The 17,492-nt window shown below is 57.4% G+C and overlaps 1 protein-coding gene across 11 annotated transcripts in view; it reads left to right on the top strand.

The window, feature by feature from the left end:
- Positions 1-1,631: 1,631 nt before the first annotated feature.
- FBRSL1 (fibrosin like 1) overlaps positions 1,632-17,492 on the top strand; it is a 69,256-nt gene continuing 53,395 nt past the window's right edge. For all 11 annotated transcript variants that reach the window (XM_064271988.1, XM_064271990.1, XM_064271989.1 and 8 more), the window contains exons 1-2: positions 1,632-1,946; positions 16,312-16,512. In XM_064271988.1, the coding sequence (XP_064128058.1) occupies positions 1,647-1,946; positions 16,312-16,512 (501 nt within the window). In that variant the 5' untranslated portion in view covers positions 1,632-1,646. The remainder of the gene's footprint in view (positions 1,947-16,311; positions 16,513-17,492) is intronic.

Here is a 17,492-nt window from a genome sequence, read left to right as displayed (position 1 = left end):
CCTGAGGCACCCCGGCTCAGGCCGGCTAGCTCCCAGAGCTGCTGCACACACTGCTCCCCTCCGCAGCCACACTGCTCCCGGCCTCAGGGCCTTTGCACGGCCCTGGCCCACTGCTCATCCGAGGGCTCAGCTCAGGTGGCCACTGCGGGAGGTCTGCCCTTTGCCCCAGCGCTCGCTGCTCAGCTTCCGCCGCGCTGTCGTGTGGAATGACTCCCTGGCTGTGTCGGTGCCCGGACACGGAGGGCGCTCAGTAGACACGCACTGACTGAGGAATTCGGGGAGGGCAGGCCCCCCTCCCCAGGCCGGGCCCCCCCTTCCCCAGGCCGGGCCCCCCTTCCCCAGGCCGGGCCCCCCTTCCCCAGGCCGGGCCCCCCCTTCCCCAGGCCGGGCCCCCCTTCCCCAGGCCGGGCCCCCCTTCCCCAGGCCGGGCCCCCCTTCCCCAGGCCGGGCCCCCTCTTCCCCAGGCCGGGCCCCCCCTTCCCCAGGCCGGGCCCCCCGAGGGCAGCGAGACTGCACGCTCACGCCCTCCCTGGCCCTGCGCACTTCGGTGGGCGCCCAGTCCACGCCAGCTGGAGGGCGGCCCCGCTCTGCAGGGCACCTGGCTGGCGGCTCACGGGCGCCCCTCTAGAGGCTTCGGAGGGGGCGGTGACGGGCGCGCGCACAGGGCCCTCGCGGCGCAGAGCCGGGAGGTGCCGCACAGGTGCGCGGGGCGGCGCGGGGAGCAGGTCTCCCAGCTCCCTCCGCCGACCGAGCGGGGCCGAGAACTGCCGCCTCCCGGCAGCCGAACCGAGCCGGGGCTCGTCGCAGAGGGCGCCGCGGGGGGGCGGGGCCTGGAGGGCGGGGCCTGGAGGGCGGGGCGGGGCTCGCCGCAGAGGGCGCCGCGGGGGGCGGGGCCTGGGGCGGGGCGGGGCTCGCAGAGCGCGGTGCCGCGCAGGCTGGGCGGGGCCCGTGGTTCGTGGGCGGGGCCTGGCGGAAGTAGCTGGGACGGGGCCTCACGTAACGCTGTGCCGCGCGGACAGGGCGGGGCCTGACAGACGGGGGCGGGGCCTAGCTGGCCGGGGCGGAGCGGGGGCGGGCCTGGCTGAGCGCAGCGCGTGGGCGGAGCCCTGTGGCGGGGGCGGGCTCGGGGAGGAGCGTGGAGGGCCGGGGCGGGGCCTGGCGGGGCCTGGAGGGGCGGGGCCTCGGCGCACTTCCTCTGGTAATCGCAGCCGAGCGGAAGTACGTCAGTTGTTATCTGCTCTGGGCGCCGCTGCCTCCGCCGCCGTCGCCGCCGCCTCCCGAGCCCGCCGCCGAGGAAGCCCGGCCGCTCGCCGGTCGATCCGCACGCCCGTCGCGCATGGGGCGCGTCCCCGGGGGAGCGGCCGAGGGCCGCTGAGCGCCCCGGGCCCGCCTGCCCGCCCGCCGGATGCGCCGGGCCGGGGGGCCGAGGCCGAGCCGGGCCCGGGGCTGAGCCGCGGCGGCCGCGGGAAGCCGGGCTCCGTGCGTCCCCGCTCGCGCCCTGGGCATGCCCGGCCCGGCCCCGCGCGCCCGTCGCCCGCCGCCGAGTCGCCAAGCCCACGCGGCGCACACGGAGCCCGGCGGCTTCGCGGCCGCGTAGCCGAGAGCCCGGCCCGTCAAGGTCACCGGGCCCGACGGTGCCCGCAGCCATGGAGGCCAAGGTCCGCCAGAGCCGGCGCTCGCGCTCGCAGCGGGACCGCGTGAGGCGCCGGGAAGCGGCCCCCGCGGCCCGCCCGCGCAGCCCGTCGTCGGGCGACGAGCCCGAGCCCAGCCCCGGCAAGGAGAACGCGGGCCACAACTGCGCGCCGTCCCGAGGCGCCGCCGCCGCCGCCCCTGCGCCCCGCGCCGCGCGTCCTCCGCGCCGCCGCCGCCGCGAGTCCAGCTCGCAGGAGGAGGAGCTGATCGACGGCTTCGCCATCGCCAGCTTTAGCACCCTGGAGGCCTTGGAGGTAGGTGGGCGGGGGCCCCGGGTCGCGCGCTGGCGCGGGGGAACCCCCGAGGGAATCCCGTCGCTCCCAGGCCCCGACCCTCGCCGCCAGCCGCACCTGCAGGCCCCAGCAGCGTGGGGGTGGGTTACGGGGGTGGCTGTGTCTTGAGCTGCGGAAAACTGCCTCCAAATTACACTCTGTAGACCGGGGCTGTGTGGCTTCACAGTTGTCCGTTTTTCAGTTGAGTTTCTGTTGCCAAAATTTCACTGTATTTTTCTCAAGATGGGCTGGGGAGGTGGGCAGTGCTGGACTTTGCTGGAGGCAAGATGAAATGTGAAATGGATACTTTGGAATTCTCCAGGCCCCCTCCCCTTGAGGTTTGTATTTGGAGGGAGAGAGGATCCTTCTCTTGATGCTGTTTGCTGCGTGGGTAGGAGGTTGGCGAAAATATTGCTTTTCTACCTAAGTTATCCCGGCAATATTTGCTGAGTAAATACTGCTCTTCTTGCCTGCACCCAGGTGAGCAGGGAAGGAAATGGAACACTGTCAGAGTTGGCAGTGGGTGGGTGGGTCGGCTCCCTAGACCTGGCCGGCAGGTAGCCTGGCCACCTTCAGGAAGGAAGACTTCCCCCCGGGGCTGTGCCCCCAAAGTGCTTCCTTTTGGGGACCTGTGTCTGCGGGTCTGGGCTCCAGGCGCTGCTCCACTTGTGGCCTCTCACTTTTCCCGGTGCTGGGGGAGCACTAAGCTGTGGGAGCAGGCAGTGCAGCTCTTTAAAGGGGCGCTTACCACGTTCACATCCAGGCTCTGTTGCTGCGTCTGTTGGGTCCGGCACTGGGAGGCCTGTGCTGACTCTGTAGCCCCGTGGGGTCCTTTGCCATGCATACCTGGGGGGGTCGGAGCCCGGCAGGGGTCCCAACTGTGGCACCTTAGCAGTGGTTCTGTATGGAGAGGGAAGGCCAGGCCTGTTCCTCTGCTAGGCTGGTGCCATAGCATTAGTGAGCCCTTACTAGGCCTACCACTTGTCCCTGCATCAGACATGTAGCCATCCTGCCGCCTGCCCATGTTCCCCACCTTCCTCCTGTCCCTCCTCACTCCTCTGCTCCAGCACCTCAGCCCCTTCCTGTTCGCCTCCCAGGCTTGGCAGCCCCTCTCCCATCTTCCTGTGAGTCACCCACCTTTGTCCTGCCCCAGTGCCCCAGAGGGCTGAGCACGGAGAATGTGTCGCAGGAGTACCCGTGGAACAAGTGAGTGAGCAAGTGAGAGGAGAAACTGAAGCTAGGTCTTGTGCCCAAGGTCACCAGTGGCGGAGTGTGACCTGCTTGGGCCAAGCCTGTTTGGGTCCGTGTCTGGCATGGCTACTCTGGCTGGGCATCTCTGTCGACCCCACCTCCCACGGCAGGGGTGTGGCACCAGTGGTATCTCCAACAGAAGATGCAGCCTTGGGGTTTGGGGAGTTTTTGGGGTAAGACCAGCCCAGCGAGTCGGAGTGAGCATCGCGTCGTCACCCCAGGGCCAGTTCTGAGCGAGGGGCCCCACCTTGGAAAACTCGGGGCTTCTGGCCAAGTCACAACGGCAAGGTCGGCTGAGCGGCCGTTTGTCACCAGAGTATGGTGTTTTCCCCCAAAGCTCAGGTCCCTCATGATCATGTTGACGGTACCAACTGGTGTTGGTTTATGCTCTGTCAGCCCCGTGTAAGTGCTTGTGCCAATACTCCACCCGCTCCTCGAGTGCCCATGTGAGGAGGGCGGACGCCAAGGTGGCCATCCTGGCCTTTGCTGTTCAGCAGTGGGAACGCCAAGGCCTTCAGGGCAGGTGGACAGCCACATTTCAGGTCTGACTTTCTCTGTCAGGATGATGCGTACAAAAACTGTATGTGCAGTGGTCACCTCTGCTGTCCACCCGTAGTCTCTGCATTTGGGCCCCGCAGACACACCCCCTCAGTGTCCCACCCTCTGGCCTGGCCCCTACCACCTTGGCTGCTCTGGCCACAGACCCAGGGCCTTGCCCAGCAGAGGCTTCTGCTCCTGGAAGATGCTTCTTTTGCCCCAGAGCATGTGGGCTGACCTCACTCCTTGGGGCTCCAGAGGGGATTTCCTGGACGACTCCCTGACGACTCCCACGGGCACTGAGTGGCCACAGTCAGGTCTTGTTAAACTTCGTAGCGGCTTTTGTTTTGTTGTTTTACCTACCCAGAGGTTTAAAAACTATTAAAGCAGCCGCCAGCAGTTAAGACTTACACATGCCGTGCTTCTTTGGGACACACAAATCAGCAGTGGGGCCTGGGCAGGCCGTGTCCCGGGCTCTGCAGGTGGAGGGACCAAGCACGGCCCTATGGGAAGCAGGCTGTGGGAAGGTGGGCCTCGGTTTTCCTCAATGAGCAAGCAGGGGGACAGGCTGCACACTTGGCTGTCTGAGGCTATGAGCCAGTGGATGCCCCTGTGGCCCGCCCCTGGGGCTGCACCCACCAGGGTCTCCCTCATGGCTGGGGCCCTTCTGGGTTCTTGCTCCCAGCAGCAGCGTCACCAGGCGCTCTGTGGGCGCTGGGCTAGGGGTTACACTGTTGGCCTGAGGAAGATTGTCACAGTGTTTGGGCGCGCACCCCCCTTGGGCCTCCAGGCGATCCGAGCTGGGTGCCAGGAGCACCCAAGTCAGTGGGGGCCATGGTGACCTGGCCTGGGTTCCAGGGGGCAGCGTGAGCTGTGATAGCTAGTGGTGAGCTCAGGTGTGCTGCTTGGGGGCAAGCATGGCCAGCCTGGTTTCCAGGTTCCAGGTTTCCATCAAGGCTGCTACTCTCTGCCTCCAGGGCTCAGGATGAGGCTGGGGGCCCTCTGCAGAGCTGGAGAACCTACCCTGCTAGGGCAGGGGGCAGGCAGATGGCCACTAGGTCCTAGGTGCTGTGCCAGCTGGTGCCATCTTCACAGAACCTCCAAGAGGTCTGTGACCCCACTCAGGTGGGGTGTTGGCACCTAGGAGGTTGACACCTCCGTGCCAGCAGTGGTGGGGCCAGGAGGGACCCAGCTACCCAAGCACATGACACCTCCTGCAGGTGTGGCCTGAGGCTGCCCGCCCTCTGCCCCACAGCACTCCCACACAAGGCCTCACACTGCTGCCCCAGCCCAGTCCTGGGCACTGCTGGCTGACACAGCTGCCCTCCCTCCATTGTTGGCTCTGTGGGCAGCTCCTGCCCAGCTGGTGCCAGGTTTACCTTCCTGCCAGTTGTAAGCTAGTAGTGGGTCAGACCCTCTCTAACTTCGTGAGTGGGGGAGGAACCATCATCAGCCCAAAGCTGATTACCATGAGTGAAGATCAGACATACGTGTACTCTCCAACCATCTTACCAGTTCTGACAGCAGCTCTCCTCCCCCGTGACACTCCCTCCTTCTCCCTTGGGTTCGATAGTTCATTGCAGTGGCCACACGGAACTCACAGGCTGTGCTCATGATTAGGGGGTTATCAGGGAAGTAACAGGCTGCAACTTGGGATCAGGATCAACTTGAAAGTAATAGGAACCACTCAGGAGACAGTTCATAAATCTAGGAGGGCTCCCAGCTAAGACAGCTCACAGCTCCTTTTTGGCTGTGCTGGTTGGCAGGCTGCACTTGGGCCTCTGGTGCCGACCCCTGCTCGGGTGAGTGTTAAAGCTCTTAGCTCCTCTGTCAGGTGCCCAGAGGCACCCCACTCTGCCAGCAAGCCTACCCAAAGGCATTCAGCTCTGTCACTGCCTGGGTCAGTGAGCCCACTGCAGCTGCCTTGCTCTGTGGGCTCTGAGCCAGCCTCCTGGTTCTCGCTGCTCGTAGGGCATTGCGCAGTCTCGTGCTGTCTCCAGTGTTAACAGCTCTCTCTCTGTCTCCTGGGTCTAGAAGGTTCTCAGTGCAGGGACGCTGGGTCCAAAGAACATGCTCTGCTCCCAGCTCTTCTTGATGGTAGTCCCCTCTAACGTCTGTGGGATTAACCTTTATAAGCCTAGCAGATGGCCAAGTGTACCAATCCCCTTGGTAGACCACAGTCACCTTGTTTGCATAGTGAACTGTCCAATTCCTGCAACAATTTTACACACCTCCCTCCTCTAGTACACTGTCCAATCCTTTTGCACGATTGTGGCCTAGCAAATCCTCTTGGCAGAACTACAAACCAAGGGCCAGAAAGGCCATATAAAGAGGAGTCCTTGCCCGGTATTGTCTTTTCACTTGGAGGACAGTTTACATAGGATAGACCACATCCATTTAAAATGCACTTGGCATTTGAGGGGGATTGTTTTTACTCTTTTTATTAAAGTGCAACTTGCACATAGTGGAATTCACTCATTAGACACCGTTGTGTGTGTTTTGTCAAACATTCGCAGCCTTGTGACAGCTGTGTCTGTCAGGATCCAGAGCAGCCCACAGCCCCTCAGAGTCAGGCCCCTGGCACCCCGCAGACCCCCAATCCATTGCTGGAGTTGTGCCCTTTGCAGAAAGCCAGAAAGGGACTTGGCCATACACTTCTCCCTCAGCAGTAGGCAGGTCCAATGTGTGTACTGTGTGTACATTTGTATGTTTGTGTGTGTCCCTGTCAGGGTCATGTGTAAAACCCCATGCCTGCTGTGTGGCCCCTTCCTTCCCCTGTTTCTGTCTCGCTAGAGTTGTCTACACACCTGGCCATGCCCAGTTCAGCCACCCAGGCAGTCTGGAGCCTGCCTGATGGGCCCCACCCTGGCCAGTGTCCACCGCTGCAGTGCGTGGAGCCGGGCCTGCACCTTGCTCCCTTTGGCCATGTGCTGGCCAAGCTCGCCCTTAGCTGCTCCCCTGCCCTGTACCCACCACCCTGGGAGCCTGTAGTCTGCTGGCCCTGGGGGCTGGGACAGTCATCCCCACCCTCCTGCCCCAGCTGTGGTCTCCGCCAGCGGGTGCCAGGTTCCTGAGCTCCCAGGCCCTGATTACACTCAGCAGTGGGACCAGAGAGGCGCTCCCCAGCCCCTTAGCCTCCTGGCCTGTCTCTTCCCGCTGGCCCGTCTCTTCTTGGCCCGAGCTTCTGGATCCTTCCCGTCTCCTTCAGGAAAATCCCAGTCCTTCCCGGGTCTCTGCCCTCTGTGCCCCCACCACTCACCCTGCCCCTGTAGCTCCAGCTTCATATGCTCCTTGAACTCCAGCTGGGGGCTCACCAGCCTTGGTGCTTGCTCTGCCCTCTGCCTGGAAGCTTCTTTCCCCAAACAGATGTACTCCCTTCCCTCGTGTCTAGGAGCCATCTAACTCCATTTCCCCTTTGTCCCAGCTCCTGGGCTGCAGGCTGCTCTGAGCTGACCGTCCCCGCTGCCCAGTGCTGTGGCCCCTGTGTGTTGCCACGGGGAGCCCTTTTGCCGCCGTAGAGGGCTGAACAGCGCTGGGGAAGCTGAATTCTGATTCCCCACAGCCTGTGATCCCACACTAGCCCCTCCTGCCTCTGGCCCTCCCAGACGGCTCCCACTGAGTCCTGCATCCTTATCTTCTACCCTGTGACTCCCCACACTCTGTAACCGTGTGTTGCTCTTCACCTAAGTAAGCTGTTGCCCGCTTGTTGCTGGCACCTGGGCAGCTCTTGGCACCGGCTCGTCGGTGCTGGTGGTTTGCCGAGTCGTTGCATTTGCAGGTAGCCACAGTGCCTTTCAGGCATCTCCACCCCCGGGTCCTCGCCGTGTCTCCTTGCTTTACTGGACCTCTCAGGCCACGTGAGCTGGTAGAGCTCGCAGTGAGTGCCACCGGCCCTTCCTCTGGCAGGAGTGCCTTTCCCACTGCCCTTCGCTGCCATTTCCTGACCAGACACAGACTTCAGTGTCCTGTCAGGAAGTGCTCTCGGGCTTGTGTTGGGATACGAGTCCCTCGTCACTGGTGCCCTCCTGCAGCTGGGAGTCCCTGGGACAGCCCGCTGGCCATGCTGAGATCTCCCTAGCCCGCTTTCCGACACTTCTGCAAGGTCTCTGCCACCGAGCCTCTAGCACAGTCTGTGCCGTCTGTCCTGCCGCTTGGCTGCCTGTGGCAGGGAAGCATTTCGTCTTCTCCAGCGCACTGGAACAGGAGGTGGCTAGACTGGAGCACACTTGGAGGGCCTCTGCCGTCCCGGAGGTCTGCTGTGCACAGGCCCCGAGGTGCTGCCATTGTGTGGGAGGTGGGGGACAGATGGTGTGGAAGGAAGCAGGAATCGGTGGCAGAGGCAGGTGGAAGAGCCGAAGCAGGGTGTGGAGTGGGGGCTGGAGGTGTGGGCGTGCCAGGCTCAGGGGTCAGGAGGTGGCCTGTGAGTGAGGCAGTGCAGGGGGCTTTGGCATAGACCCTCTACCCCATGGGAGGAGCGGCTCAGGCTAACAGGGTACCTGGCTCTCCCAGCAGGCACACACCACCTGGTACCTTCCAGGGGTCACCTCTCCTGGTCTCCCAGGTGTGGCTGGACGTGACCCCAGAGGCTGCCCGTCCCCTCCACCCATCCCTCCCAGGATCCCTGAGTTCTTACCTGCCTCTGCCAAGCTGGGGCGTGGGAACTCCAGGCTGGGGTTCAGGTGGGGCGGGTGCCCTTCCCACTGCAGCCTCTGCAGTGCCCCCAACAGGGTCAGCAGAAGGCCCAGAGGGTGTGTGGGGGTTCTCTGTACTGTGGGTCTGAGGGGCAGCAGCGGCAGAATGGTCTTCAGCTTGGGGGTCGGGTGGACCTGTCTGAGAGGTGACATTGGAGCCAAGGCATGAGTGCGGAGGAGCTGCAACCGTGAAGAACATTCCGGATGCCCGGAAGGCAAAGCTTGAAGCCCCGACAGAGCCTGAGCGTCCCCCAGGGAAGCCCCCAGAGTCTGCCTTGCACCTTTTAGTAGCTGAGGCTTGAGAGGAGGAAAGGCCGATTAGGCTCCGTGGCACCCAGACACTGACCCCAGCACCTACTTGGCAGGAAGGCCTGGGGTGGCACAGTGGTTAAGCTCTCGACTACCACCCAGAGGCCCTTGGAAGACAGGCCTGGCAATCTGCTTCCACAAGGCCACAGCCTTGAAAACCCCGTGGAGCACAGTTCTATTCTGCATACATGGGGTTGCCATGATTTGGAGTCCACTGGCCAGCAGCTAACAAAAAACCTGCTTATCGAGGGAGCGGCTTTCCACTGTAAGTCCTAGTCAGAGCACGGGCAAATGGGTGGGCAGCCTGGGATCCCCGTGTCAGGCACCGTGAGAGGAGCAGCTCTGGGAGGCTGAATCCAGATTCCCCATAGCCCATGACCTCACATGAGTCCCCTCCCCAGGCCGCAGAGCCCAAAACAGGATGCTGTATGCTCACTGCCCTTCTCATTCCCATGCCCCATGCCCCCAGCCCCCGATCCACACGAGTGTGATCGTGTTGACAAGGCCTTCCTGAGCCCCTGGAGGTGGACACTTCCTCCCAAGCCCCGAGCACCTGTCACCACATGTCGTCCTGTGGGCTGGGTCTGTCCCCCGTCGAGTCGCAGGGCAGGGCCTCGTCTGCCTCGTTTCCAGGTGACTCTTCTGCCTGGACAGTCCCTGGCCGTGGGTGCTGGAGGGTGGAGAGAGGGAGGCTGGCCTCTGTTCACAGAGCCCTGGACGTGCTCGCAGCATGTACACATGCTCACACCGGGTCCTCCAGTGTGGCGCAGCGCGTCTAGTGCTCCCGAGACACCAGCACTCCCCCCTCCCCATGTGAGCGAGCAGGGCACAGCAGCACTCATTCACTCAGGTGGCCCAGGCAGCCCTGCTCAAGCCTTCTTGCCGCCTGCTCATCTCGGGCCAAATGCGGCCCGGCAGCACGTACAGCCAGCCACGCAGAAGGGAAACCGTGGTCTCTGAGCTGGTGGTGGTTCCTGTGACCAGCAGACCTGGGACCCCGGATAGTCTTAGAAAGTCCATCTCTGTGTGCCACCCTTCCCCAGGTGTGTGCTGAGCAGCTGCGTATGGGACCTCTGAGCAGAGGCCTGAGGAGGGAGTGCAGGAGCCATACAGAGTCTGACGAGCACTCCAGGTGGGAGCTGCCAGGGCAAAGGCTGGAGCTGAAGGCAGGGCAGTGAGAATGGGGGTGGAGAGGAAGAGAAGGGACTGTAATGCAGTTCAGGGGGCAAAGGCTGGCCTCTGGTCTGATTCGGGGTTCACAGCACCCCCATGGCCAGAGTGAGAACTGCGAGGCCAGCCTGAGGCTGCTGTGTACCTCTGGATGGTCGCTGTGACACACAGGATGGCATTTGGAGTGGTGCCCGGAGTGGCAGGTCCTGGATGGCTTTAAGAGCAGAGTCAACAGGATGCAGATGGGACTGAGTGAGGGACACAGGGCGGTTGCAAGGCCAAGGAAGGCAGTGGATGGTGCTCAATGAGAATTGACCGTAGGCCGACCTGGCTCTGTCCCTCCAGTTGTGTGTGAGTGTACATGTGTGTGAATGCATGTGTGCATGTGACTGCATGAGTGAGTGTACACGTGTGTGAATGCATGTGTGCATGTGACCGCATGAGTGAGTGTACGTGTGTGAATGCATGTGTGCATGTGACTGCATGAGTGAGTGTACATGTGTGTGAGTGTGGATGTCCGTGTGTGAGTGTGCATGAATACCTTATGACCTGGCAGTCCCACTCCTAGGCACATATCCTAGGAGTATAAGAGCAGGGACACAAGTAGACATGTGTGCACCCGTGTTCATCGCAGCATTATTCACAATAGCAAAAACGTGGAAACAAACTAACTGTCCATCAGCGGATGAATGGATAAACGAGCTGTGGTAAATATACTCAGTGGAATACAACGCAACTATAAAGAGTAATCAAGAGTCCGCGAAACACAGCATGGATGAACCTGGAGGACATTATGCTGAGTGAAATAAGTCAGTCACAAAAAGACAAACATGGTCCAACTGTTATAAAAAGGCAAGAATAGATACAGAAAGCAAAGTTCTTTGATGATTACCAGAGATGGGAGGCAGAGAGGTGGGGAATCACTTTCTAGGTAGTATACAGTTATTAACCTGTTTGGTGATGGGATAGGCAAGACCACACGTGGGAGTTGTTAGCACAACTTGACCAAGGTAAATACACTAAGAAGTACTCGAGAAAAAGGGGCAGTTTCAGTAAATGACACAACAGTTTTGCAACAGCAGTAAAAATAACCCAAAACTGTGTGTGTGGTTACATAGGTAGATACGGATGCAAATTAGTAGTGGTGTATGGGAAGGCATATGCCAGCAAATGGATGTACATGTATAGGTGTGACTGTAGGCACGGGTGTACACACGTTTGTATGTGCTACATATTTACCCACATAAATAACAAACCACACAGAGGGCACAGTGAGGGAGGCTTCCTAGACATACCCAAACAACTCACGGAAATGGTCTACTGGGTTAAAAGGTTTGGGACTATAGTCTCGGGGGACAACTTAGTCAACTGGCATAACACAGTTCACAAAGATAATCTTCAACATCCTAGTTTGATGAGTAACATCTGGGGTCTTAAAAGCTTGCAAGTGGCCGTCTGAGATACAACTCTTGGTCTCTAACTTGTGTGGAGCAAAAGAGAATGAAGGAAATTAAAGACTCAAAGAAGAAACTAGTCTGCAGGATTAATAGCCCACATGAGCCACAGCCTCTTCTTACCTGAGACCAGAACAACTAGATGGTGCCCGGCTACCACTACCAACTGCTCTGACCAGGGACACAAACGGTGGTCGCAGATAGCATGAACAAAACTCAAATCCCTAAAAAAAATAAATAAAAAAGCCTGACCTACTGGGCCTGTAGAGACTAGCGGAACCCTTGAGACTGTTGCGCTGAGATAACCTTTGAGCTTGGAATTGAAGCTACTTTAGCAGGTCACCCTTCAGCCAAATAATAAATTGGTTTATAAAACAAACAGTATCACTTGTGAGTAATGTGCTTCCTGAAAAAATTAACTATGTGAAACCAAACGGTGAACATTTGCCCAAAAGCAAAGATGAGAAGGCAAGGAAGAGAGGGGAAGCTAGATCAGTGAAAACAGAACAAACAGAATTGAAATGAGAATGCTGAGGCATTGTAAAAATCGTAACCTATGGCATGGAACAATTTGTATAAAAAATGTTAAAGGGATGGAGGAACCTGGAAGGCATTATGCTGAGTGAAATTAGTCAGTTGCAAAAGGACAAATATTGTATAAGACTACTATTGTAAGAACTTGAGAAAAAGTTTAAACTGAGAAGAAAACATTCTTTTGTGGTTACGAGAGGGGGGCGGGAGGGAGGGTCCCCACCCCATTGCCGTCTAGTTGATTCTGGCTCAGCGGAGAGGGGTATTCACTAATTATATCGTAGATAAGAACTACTTTAGGTAAAAGGAAAGACAGCACACAATACAGGGGAGGTCAGCACAATTGGGCTAAACTGAAAGCAAAGAAGATTCCTGAATAAACTGAATGCTTCCAAGGCCAGCATAGTAGGGGCAGGGGTCTGGGGACCTTGGTTTCAGGGGACATCCAAGTCAATTAGCATAATAAAATCTATTAAGAAAACATTCTGCATCCCACTTTGGAGAGTGGTGTCTGGGGTCTTAAAGCGCTAGCAAGCAGCCACCTAAGATGCTTCAATTGGTCTCAACCCACCTGGATCAAAGGAGAATGAAGAACGCCAAGGACACAAGGCGATTACGAGCCCAAGAGACAGAAAGGGCCACATGAACCAGCGACTACATCATCCTGAGACCAGAAGAACTAGATGGTGCCCGGCTATAACCGATGACTGCCCTGACAGGGAACACAACAGAGAACCCCTGACGGAGCAGGAGAGCAGTGGGATGCAGACCCCAGATTCTCATAAGACCAGACTTAATGGTCTGAGACTAGAAGGACCCCGGCGGTCATGGCCCCCAGACCTTCTGTTGGCCCAGGACAGGAACCATTCCCAAAGCCAACTAGTCAGACATGGATTGGACTGGACAATGGATTGGAGAGGGATGCTGGTGAGGAATGAGCTGCTTGTATCAGGTGGACACTTGAGACTATGCCTGGAGGGGAGATGAGAGAGTGGAGGGGGTTAGAAGCTGGCGAAATGGACACAAAAAGAGAGAGTGGAGGGAGGGAGCAGGTTGTCTCATAAGGGGGAGAGTAATTGGGAGTGCGTATCAAGGTGTATATGGGTTTTTGTGTGAGAGGCTGACTTGACTTGTAAACTTTCACTTAAAGCACAATAAAAATTATTAAAAAAAAAAAAAGGGAACCTAGTTTGCTGTGTAAACTTTCACCTAAAACACAATGAAATATTAAAAAAAAAAAGGAACTATGACCTACCTAGGGCTGGAGGTATAAAGAGTTTAAAAGGTAGAGCGCTTTTGAGAGACAAAAAGAGAACTAGCGCTTGAGACAAGAGTCTTGTCAAGAGTCTAGAAAGATGAGGGTTGTTTCTATTTCAGTGAAGAGGAAATAGAGACGTTAAGACCATTCATTCATTCCTTCATGGACCAGATCCCACACTGGGGACCATGGGCTCAGATTCCTTGCCCTTTAACCTCGTAAAGGTTCATTATTTTAGGAAAGACCTAGGAGAGAGTCCGTTTTTATGTAATTAAATGGATTGGAATCCACATTAGGGTAATGAACATGGATTTAGGAACAGAATACCTCAGATTAGGAACCAGTCGAAGACTTTGTAAACTGAATCATGGCGAACCAGCCTGTGAACGAGAACGTGTTTTCTCTGCATTTTTGACAGCACTTAACGTTATCTTTTAAATTATTGCGTAGCTTTTGAGCAAAACCAGAATTGTCTTTATGTTACATTATCCTAACAACTAAGGATATTGACCATATTTTCACATTTATTTGTAATTTGGGCTGTTCCATGAATTTCCAGCTTTTTATCTTGTGACTATTTTTATATTGAATCATTGTTATTAGTGGTAGTAGAAGCTCTTTACGTATTCCTGATAGAAATAGTACATCTGTTATCTGCATTGCAGACATTTTCTCCAAATTTGTTACTTCTCTGTACTACATTTATACTTAGTATTGGAATTTTCGGTTTTCATGTAGTAAAATTTCTTGATCTCTTCCGTTACGATTTCTGTGTTCTGGGCCATGTTCAAGAAACCTTTCTCTGCCTCCGTGTGTATTCATCAGTAGGACAATAGTCCTCATTCCAACAGTGATCTGGAACTAATACGGCTAGTTAACCCATTTTCAAAGCTGTAAAATCCATACTAGCAGGTGTTAAAAAATAAAATGGAATGTGAAGAAAGAGAAAATAAAGTTAGCAACTGTATATTATCCATCTGTTTCCAAAAACTAATTAAATGTCTTTAAAAAATAGACCGTGCATAAGCGTGTGTGGGTCTGAATGTGTGCGAACGTCTGTGTGTGCGCACGTGCACACATGAGTATCTGTGAGTGTGAAGCCTCCTTAGAACTGCCATCTGCACTGTGTGCATTTCACGCCACCTCTGTACAGCGTAGCGCAGCACCCTCTCCTGGGGAGGCAGGTTTGACGGTGGGAAGGCTCTGCCCAGACCCTGCAGGTCACCCAGGCGCTGCCCAAGTGGTCCCTTCCCTTTGACATCTGTGTGTTCTCATTGTAGCTGTGTCCCCTCGTCTGAGCACTCTTGCTGGTTGGGGTTGACATGGCTGCTGGCTCCCTCTTGTGGGACTGACTGATGGCATCATGTCCGTTCCAGCGCCTGGAGCCTGGCAAGCCCAGCCTGGCACACAGTGGTCCTCATTGCTTGTTCATGGGATGAAGAGGCTGGGGATTGCTAACCCCCAAGCCTGGAGTTGGCCTAATGCCCATACTCAGGCAGGGACCAGAGGCCATGGGGGTTTCGGACGGTCCCCCGGCACATGGGTGGGACTCAGTCATCTGGCACCTAGGGAAGGGACTGGCCAGCCTCCAGGCAGAGGAGGGTGAGTGTGTCCCCCACAAGCTCCGACGGGTTCAGAGCAGAGATGAGACGGGGTTTTGGGCCCCTGGAGGTGAAGGTAAAGCAGCAGAACTGCGGTGGCCTGTGGGGTCTCTCCTGGTCTGATAGCCCAGGTCTGATAGCCCAGGTCTGATAGCCCAGGTCTGATAGCCCAGGAAAGGTCTTCATTTTCGTTCAGATGCCCATGTATCTGACCACGTCTCTAGCAGTTGTCATCCTTCCTCTGCTTGAGTCTCTCAGTGAATCCTGGATGGGGCTCAGGGCAGGCCTGGAGGCTCATGGGGCAGCTGTATCCACAAGATGAGCTAGTTGTTCATCTCAGCTACAGAATCATGAGGCAGGGGTCTTTAGACATGAATTCCAGGCAAATCAGAGGGGTTACAACTTTGGCTCTTAGGAGGATTGATGGCATGACAAACATTCTGCTACAGGCACAAGGCCTGCCCTTAGGGCCCTGCTCGTTAGATGCGTGTGTGTGTGCGTGGGGCGGGGGGGGATATGTCCCCAGCCCCACCTGACCCCCCTCTTCTCCCTTCTCCCACTACCCCTCAGATGGGCAGAGGCAGGCTCCCAAGCAATGGCCATTGAGGGGTGGGAAGTCTGGGACAGCTCCCTCCCCCTGCTGAGAAATCCCACCCAGGGCAAGGCAGCGTGCTGGCCTCGGTCCCTGAGGAACCGCGGTCCTGGCTGAGGTGGGGCTTCCCTACACTGGGGTATCAAGTAGAATGCTTGGCAGCCCAGAATTGGCCAGATGGGCCTGCAGGTGGCTCTGCAACCTGGGGGTGGTCGTGGGGCCAGCCAAGACTGACTCCTCTCTGCCTGAGCTCATCTATTGTAGGCACTGGCCTCAAGCCCTGGTTTCAGATCAGAAATTCTAGGGAGGGCTAGTCCTTGCCATGGCTAGCACCATTCAGTCTACTTTGGCTCTGCTTCAGGCTAAGGCTTGTGCAAAGCCCTGTGCTGGGCTCAGGACCATGGGGGGGACGAATCCAGGCCCTGGGGACATATATGTCCACTGGGAGGCAGCAGGAATGCCATGGTAGGCCCCCAGGAAGAGCACTAAGGGCCACACACTTATCCCTGGTTGGGGCTCCTTAGGAAAATTTCTCATCTCCATCTCCACCATTTTTATGTTCCATGGATCCACCCCTGTACCAGTCGTTTCTAACCCAACCATCTGCCTTTAGCTTTAATCTGTTCCCCCACTCAGAGGTAGCTTTCCCAAGATAAGAGGCCCATTCTCCAGAGGTATGAAACCCCCCCAGCTGAGAAGCCCGCTCAGATGGGGCCAACCCCTCCAGGTAGGTGCTGTCAAAAAAGCAGAGGGCCCAGAGCTACCCAGGCAAGCATGGTGCAGCTCCACGATGGTGTCACTAAAGAGATAACAGATATCTCAAAATGGTGTCACTAGTGGGATAACAGGAGTCCCATGTTGGTGTCACTAGTGGGATAACAAGCAGGATCCATGTATCCCTGGCCAACCTGAGGCTCTCACACTAATCTGCTGTATTTTTCTCACCCCTGCAGAAGGACATGGCCCTAAAGCCACATGAGCGGAAGGAGAAATGGGAACGTCGTCTCAACAAGAAGCCCCGGGAGTCAGAAAACTGTCCGTCAGCAGAGCCCAGTGAGAACGGGCAGCCCTTGGAGGCAGGCAGCCCTGAGCAGGACTTAGAACCTACATGTGACCGGGGCAAGAAGAAGGTTCCACTGCAGCCCACTAAGCAGGTGAGCCCTAGTCTTTCAACCCAGAACCCTCCTCCCTGGTGCACACACCACCCCTACCTGGGCTCTGCAGCAGGGTCTGTGTACAATCCCCCAGGGTGCCTTCTGGGCCAGCACCAGCACCTGGACACCACCCGTCGGCATCTGGGTCTGCTTGGCAATGTACGCCATCATTGTCGGGCTCAGGATCTGGGGCACACAGGACTGGGGCCAGAGCAGAGTTAGGATGGGGACTGCTGGTACACAGAGGGGTAGCGACTTGCCTAGGACTGTGTAGAAACCAAGCCAGGACTCAGGCCCAGGCCGGCTGGAGCCAATGCCGGGCCTCCCCTACCGAGTACTAGACAGGCAGGTGCTCTGTGTGCTGTGTCCTCGGCTGGGGAGTGTGGTGTGTGCTTAGTCTGAGTGGGGGATGCCTCTTTGGCATGGGGCAGCTACAACGCCAGGATGATAGGCTGGCCCCGTTTCCCTGTTGCGTCTTTCAGGCTCCGCCGAGTACGGGGTGTCCAGTGTGTCTGTGAAAAGATGGGGGACCCGTCACATGGCTGAGTGCTCTACTGCTACACTCACGGGCACCGTCAGCTAACTCTGTCTGAGACACCGTGTCTCCACAGTGTGAGGGGAGAGAGAGCTCGTAGTGGCACCTTTAGGTGCTCAGCCTGGTAGTCTCTGGGATCACATGACTTGTGGTTGATTGCCCAGGTAGCAGAATCAGCCAGAAAACAGGCTCTGTTCAACAGACTTGGTGGGTCTTTTCTCTATAGATGCTGGAATTGGGAGCACCTCTTTTCCCTGTGGGGCCCCCTCAGTGGGAGGTCACCCAGAGTCCAGCTTGGTTGGGGGCAGAGGGGAGACTGGGAAGAGGTTTTCAGGGAAGTTGGGTGCATAGGCTGGTCCCTCAGAGTGTAGGGTTTCTGTCCTAGGCGATGGCTTATAACAGCAGCTGCTTTCCTCTTTTGGAATTCACTGGTTTGCGCCTTCTT

The sequence above is a fragment of the Loxodonta africana genome, chromosome 19 (assembly GCF_030014295.1).
Source record: "Loxodonta africana isolate mLoxAfr1 chromosome 19, mLoxAfr1.hap2, whole genome shotgun sequence".
NCBI classification, from domain to species: domain Eukaryota; kingdom Metazoa; phylum Chordata; class Mammalia; order Proboscidea; family Elephantidae; genus Loxodonta; species Loxodonta africana.
This window is presented reverse-complemented; position numbering and strand designations above follow the sequence as displayed.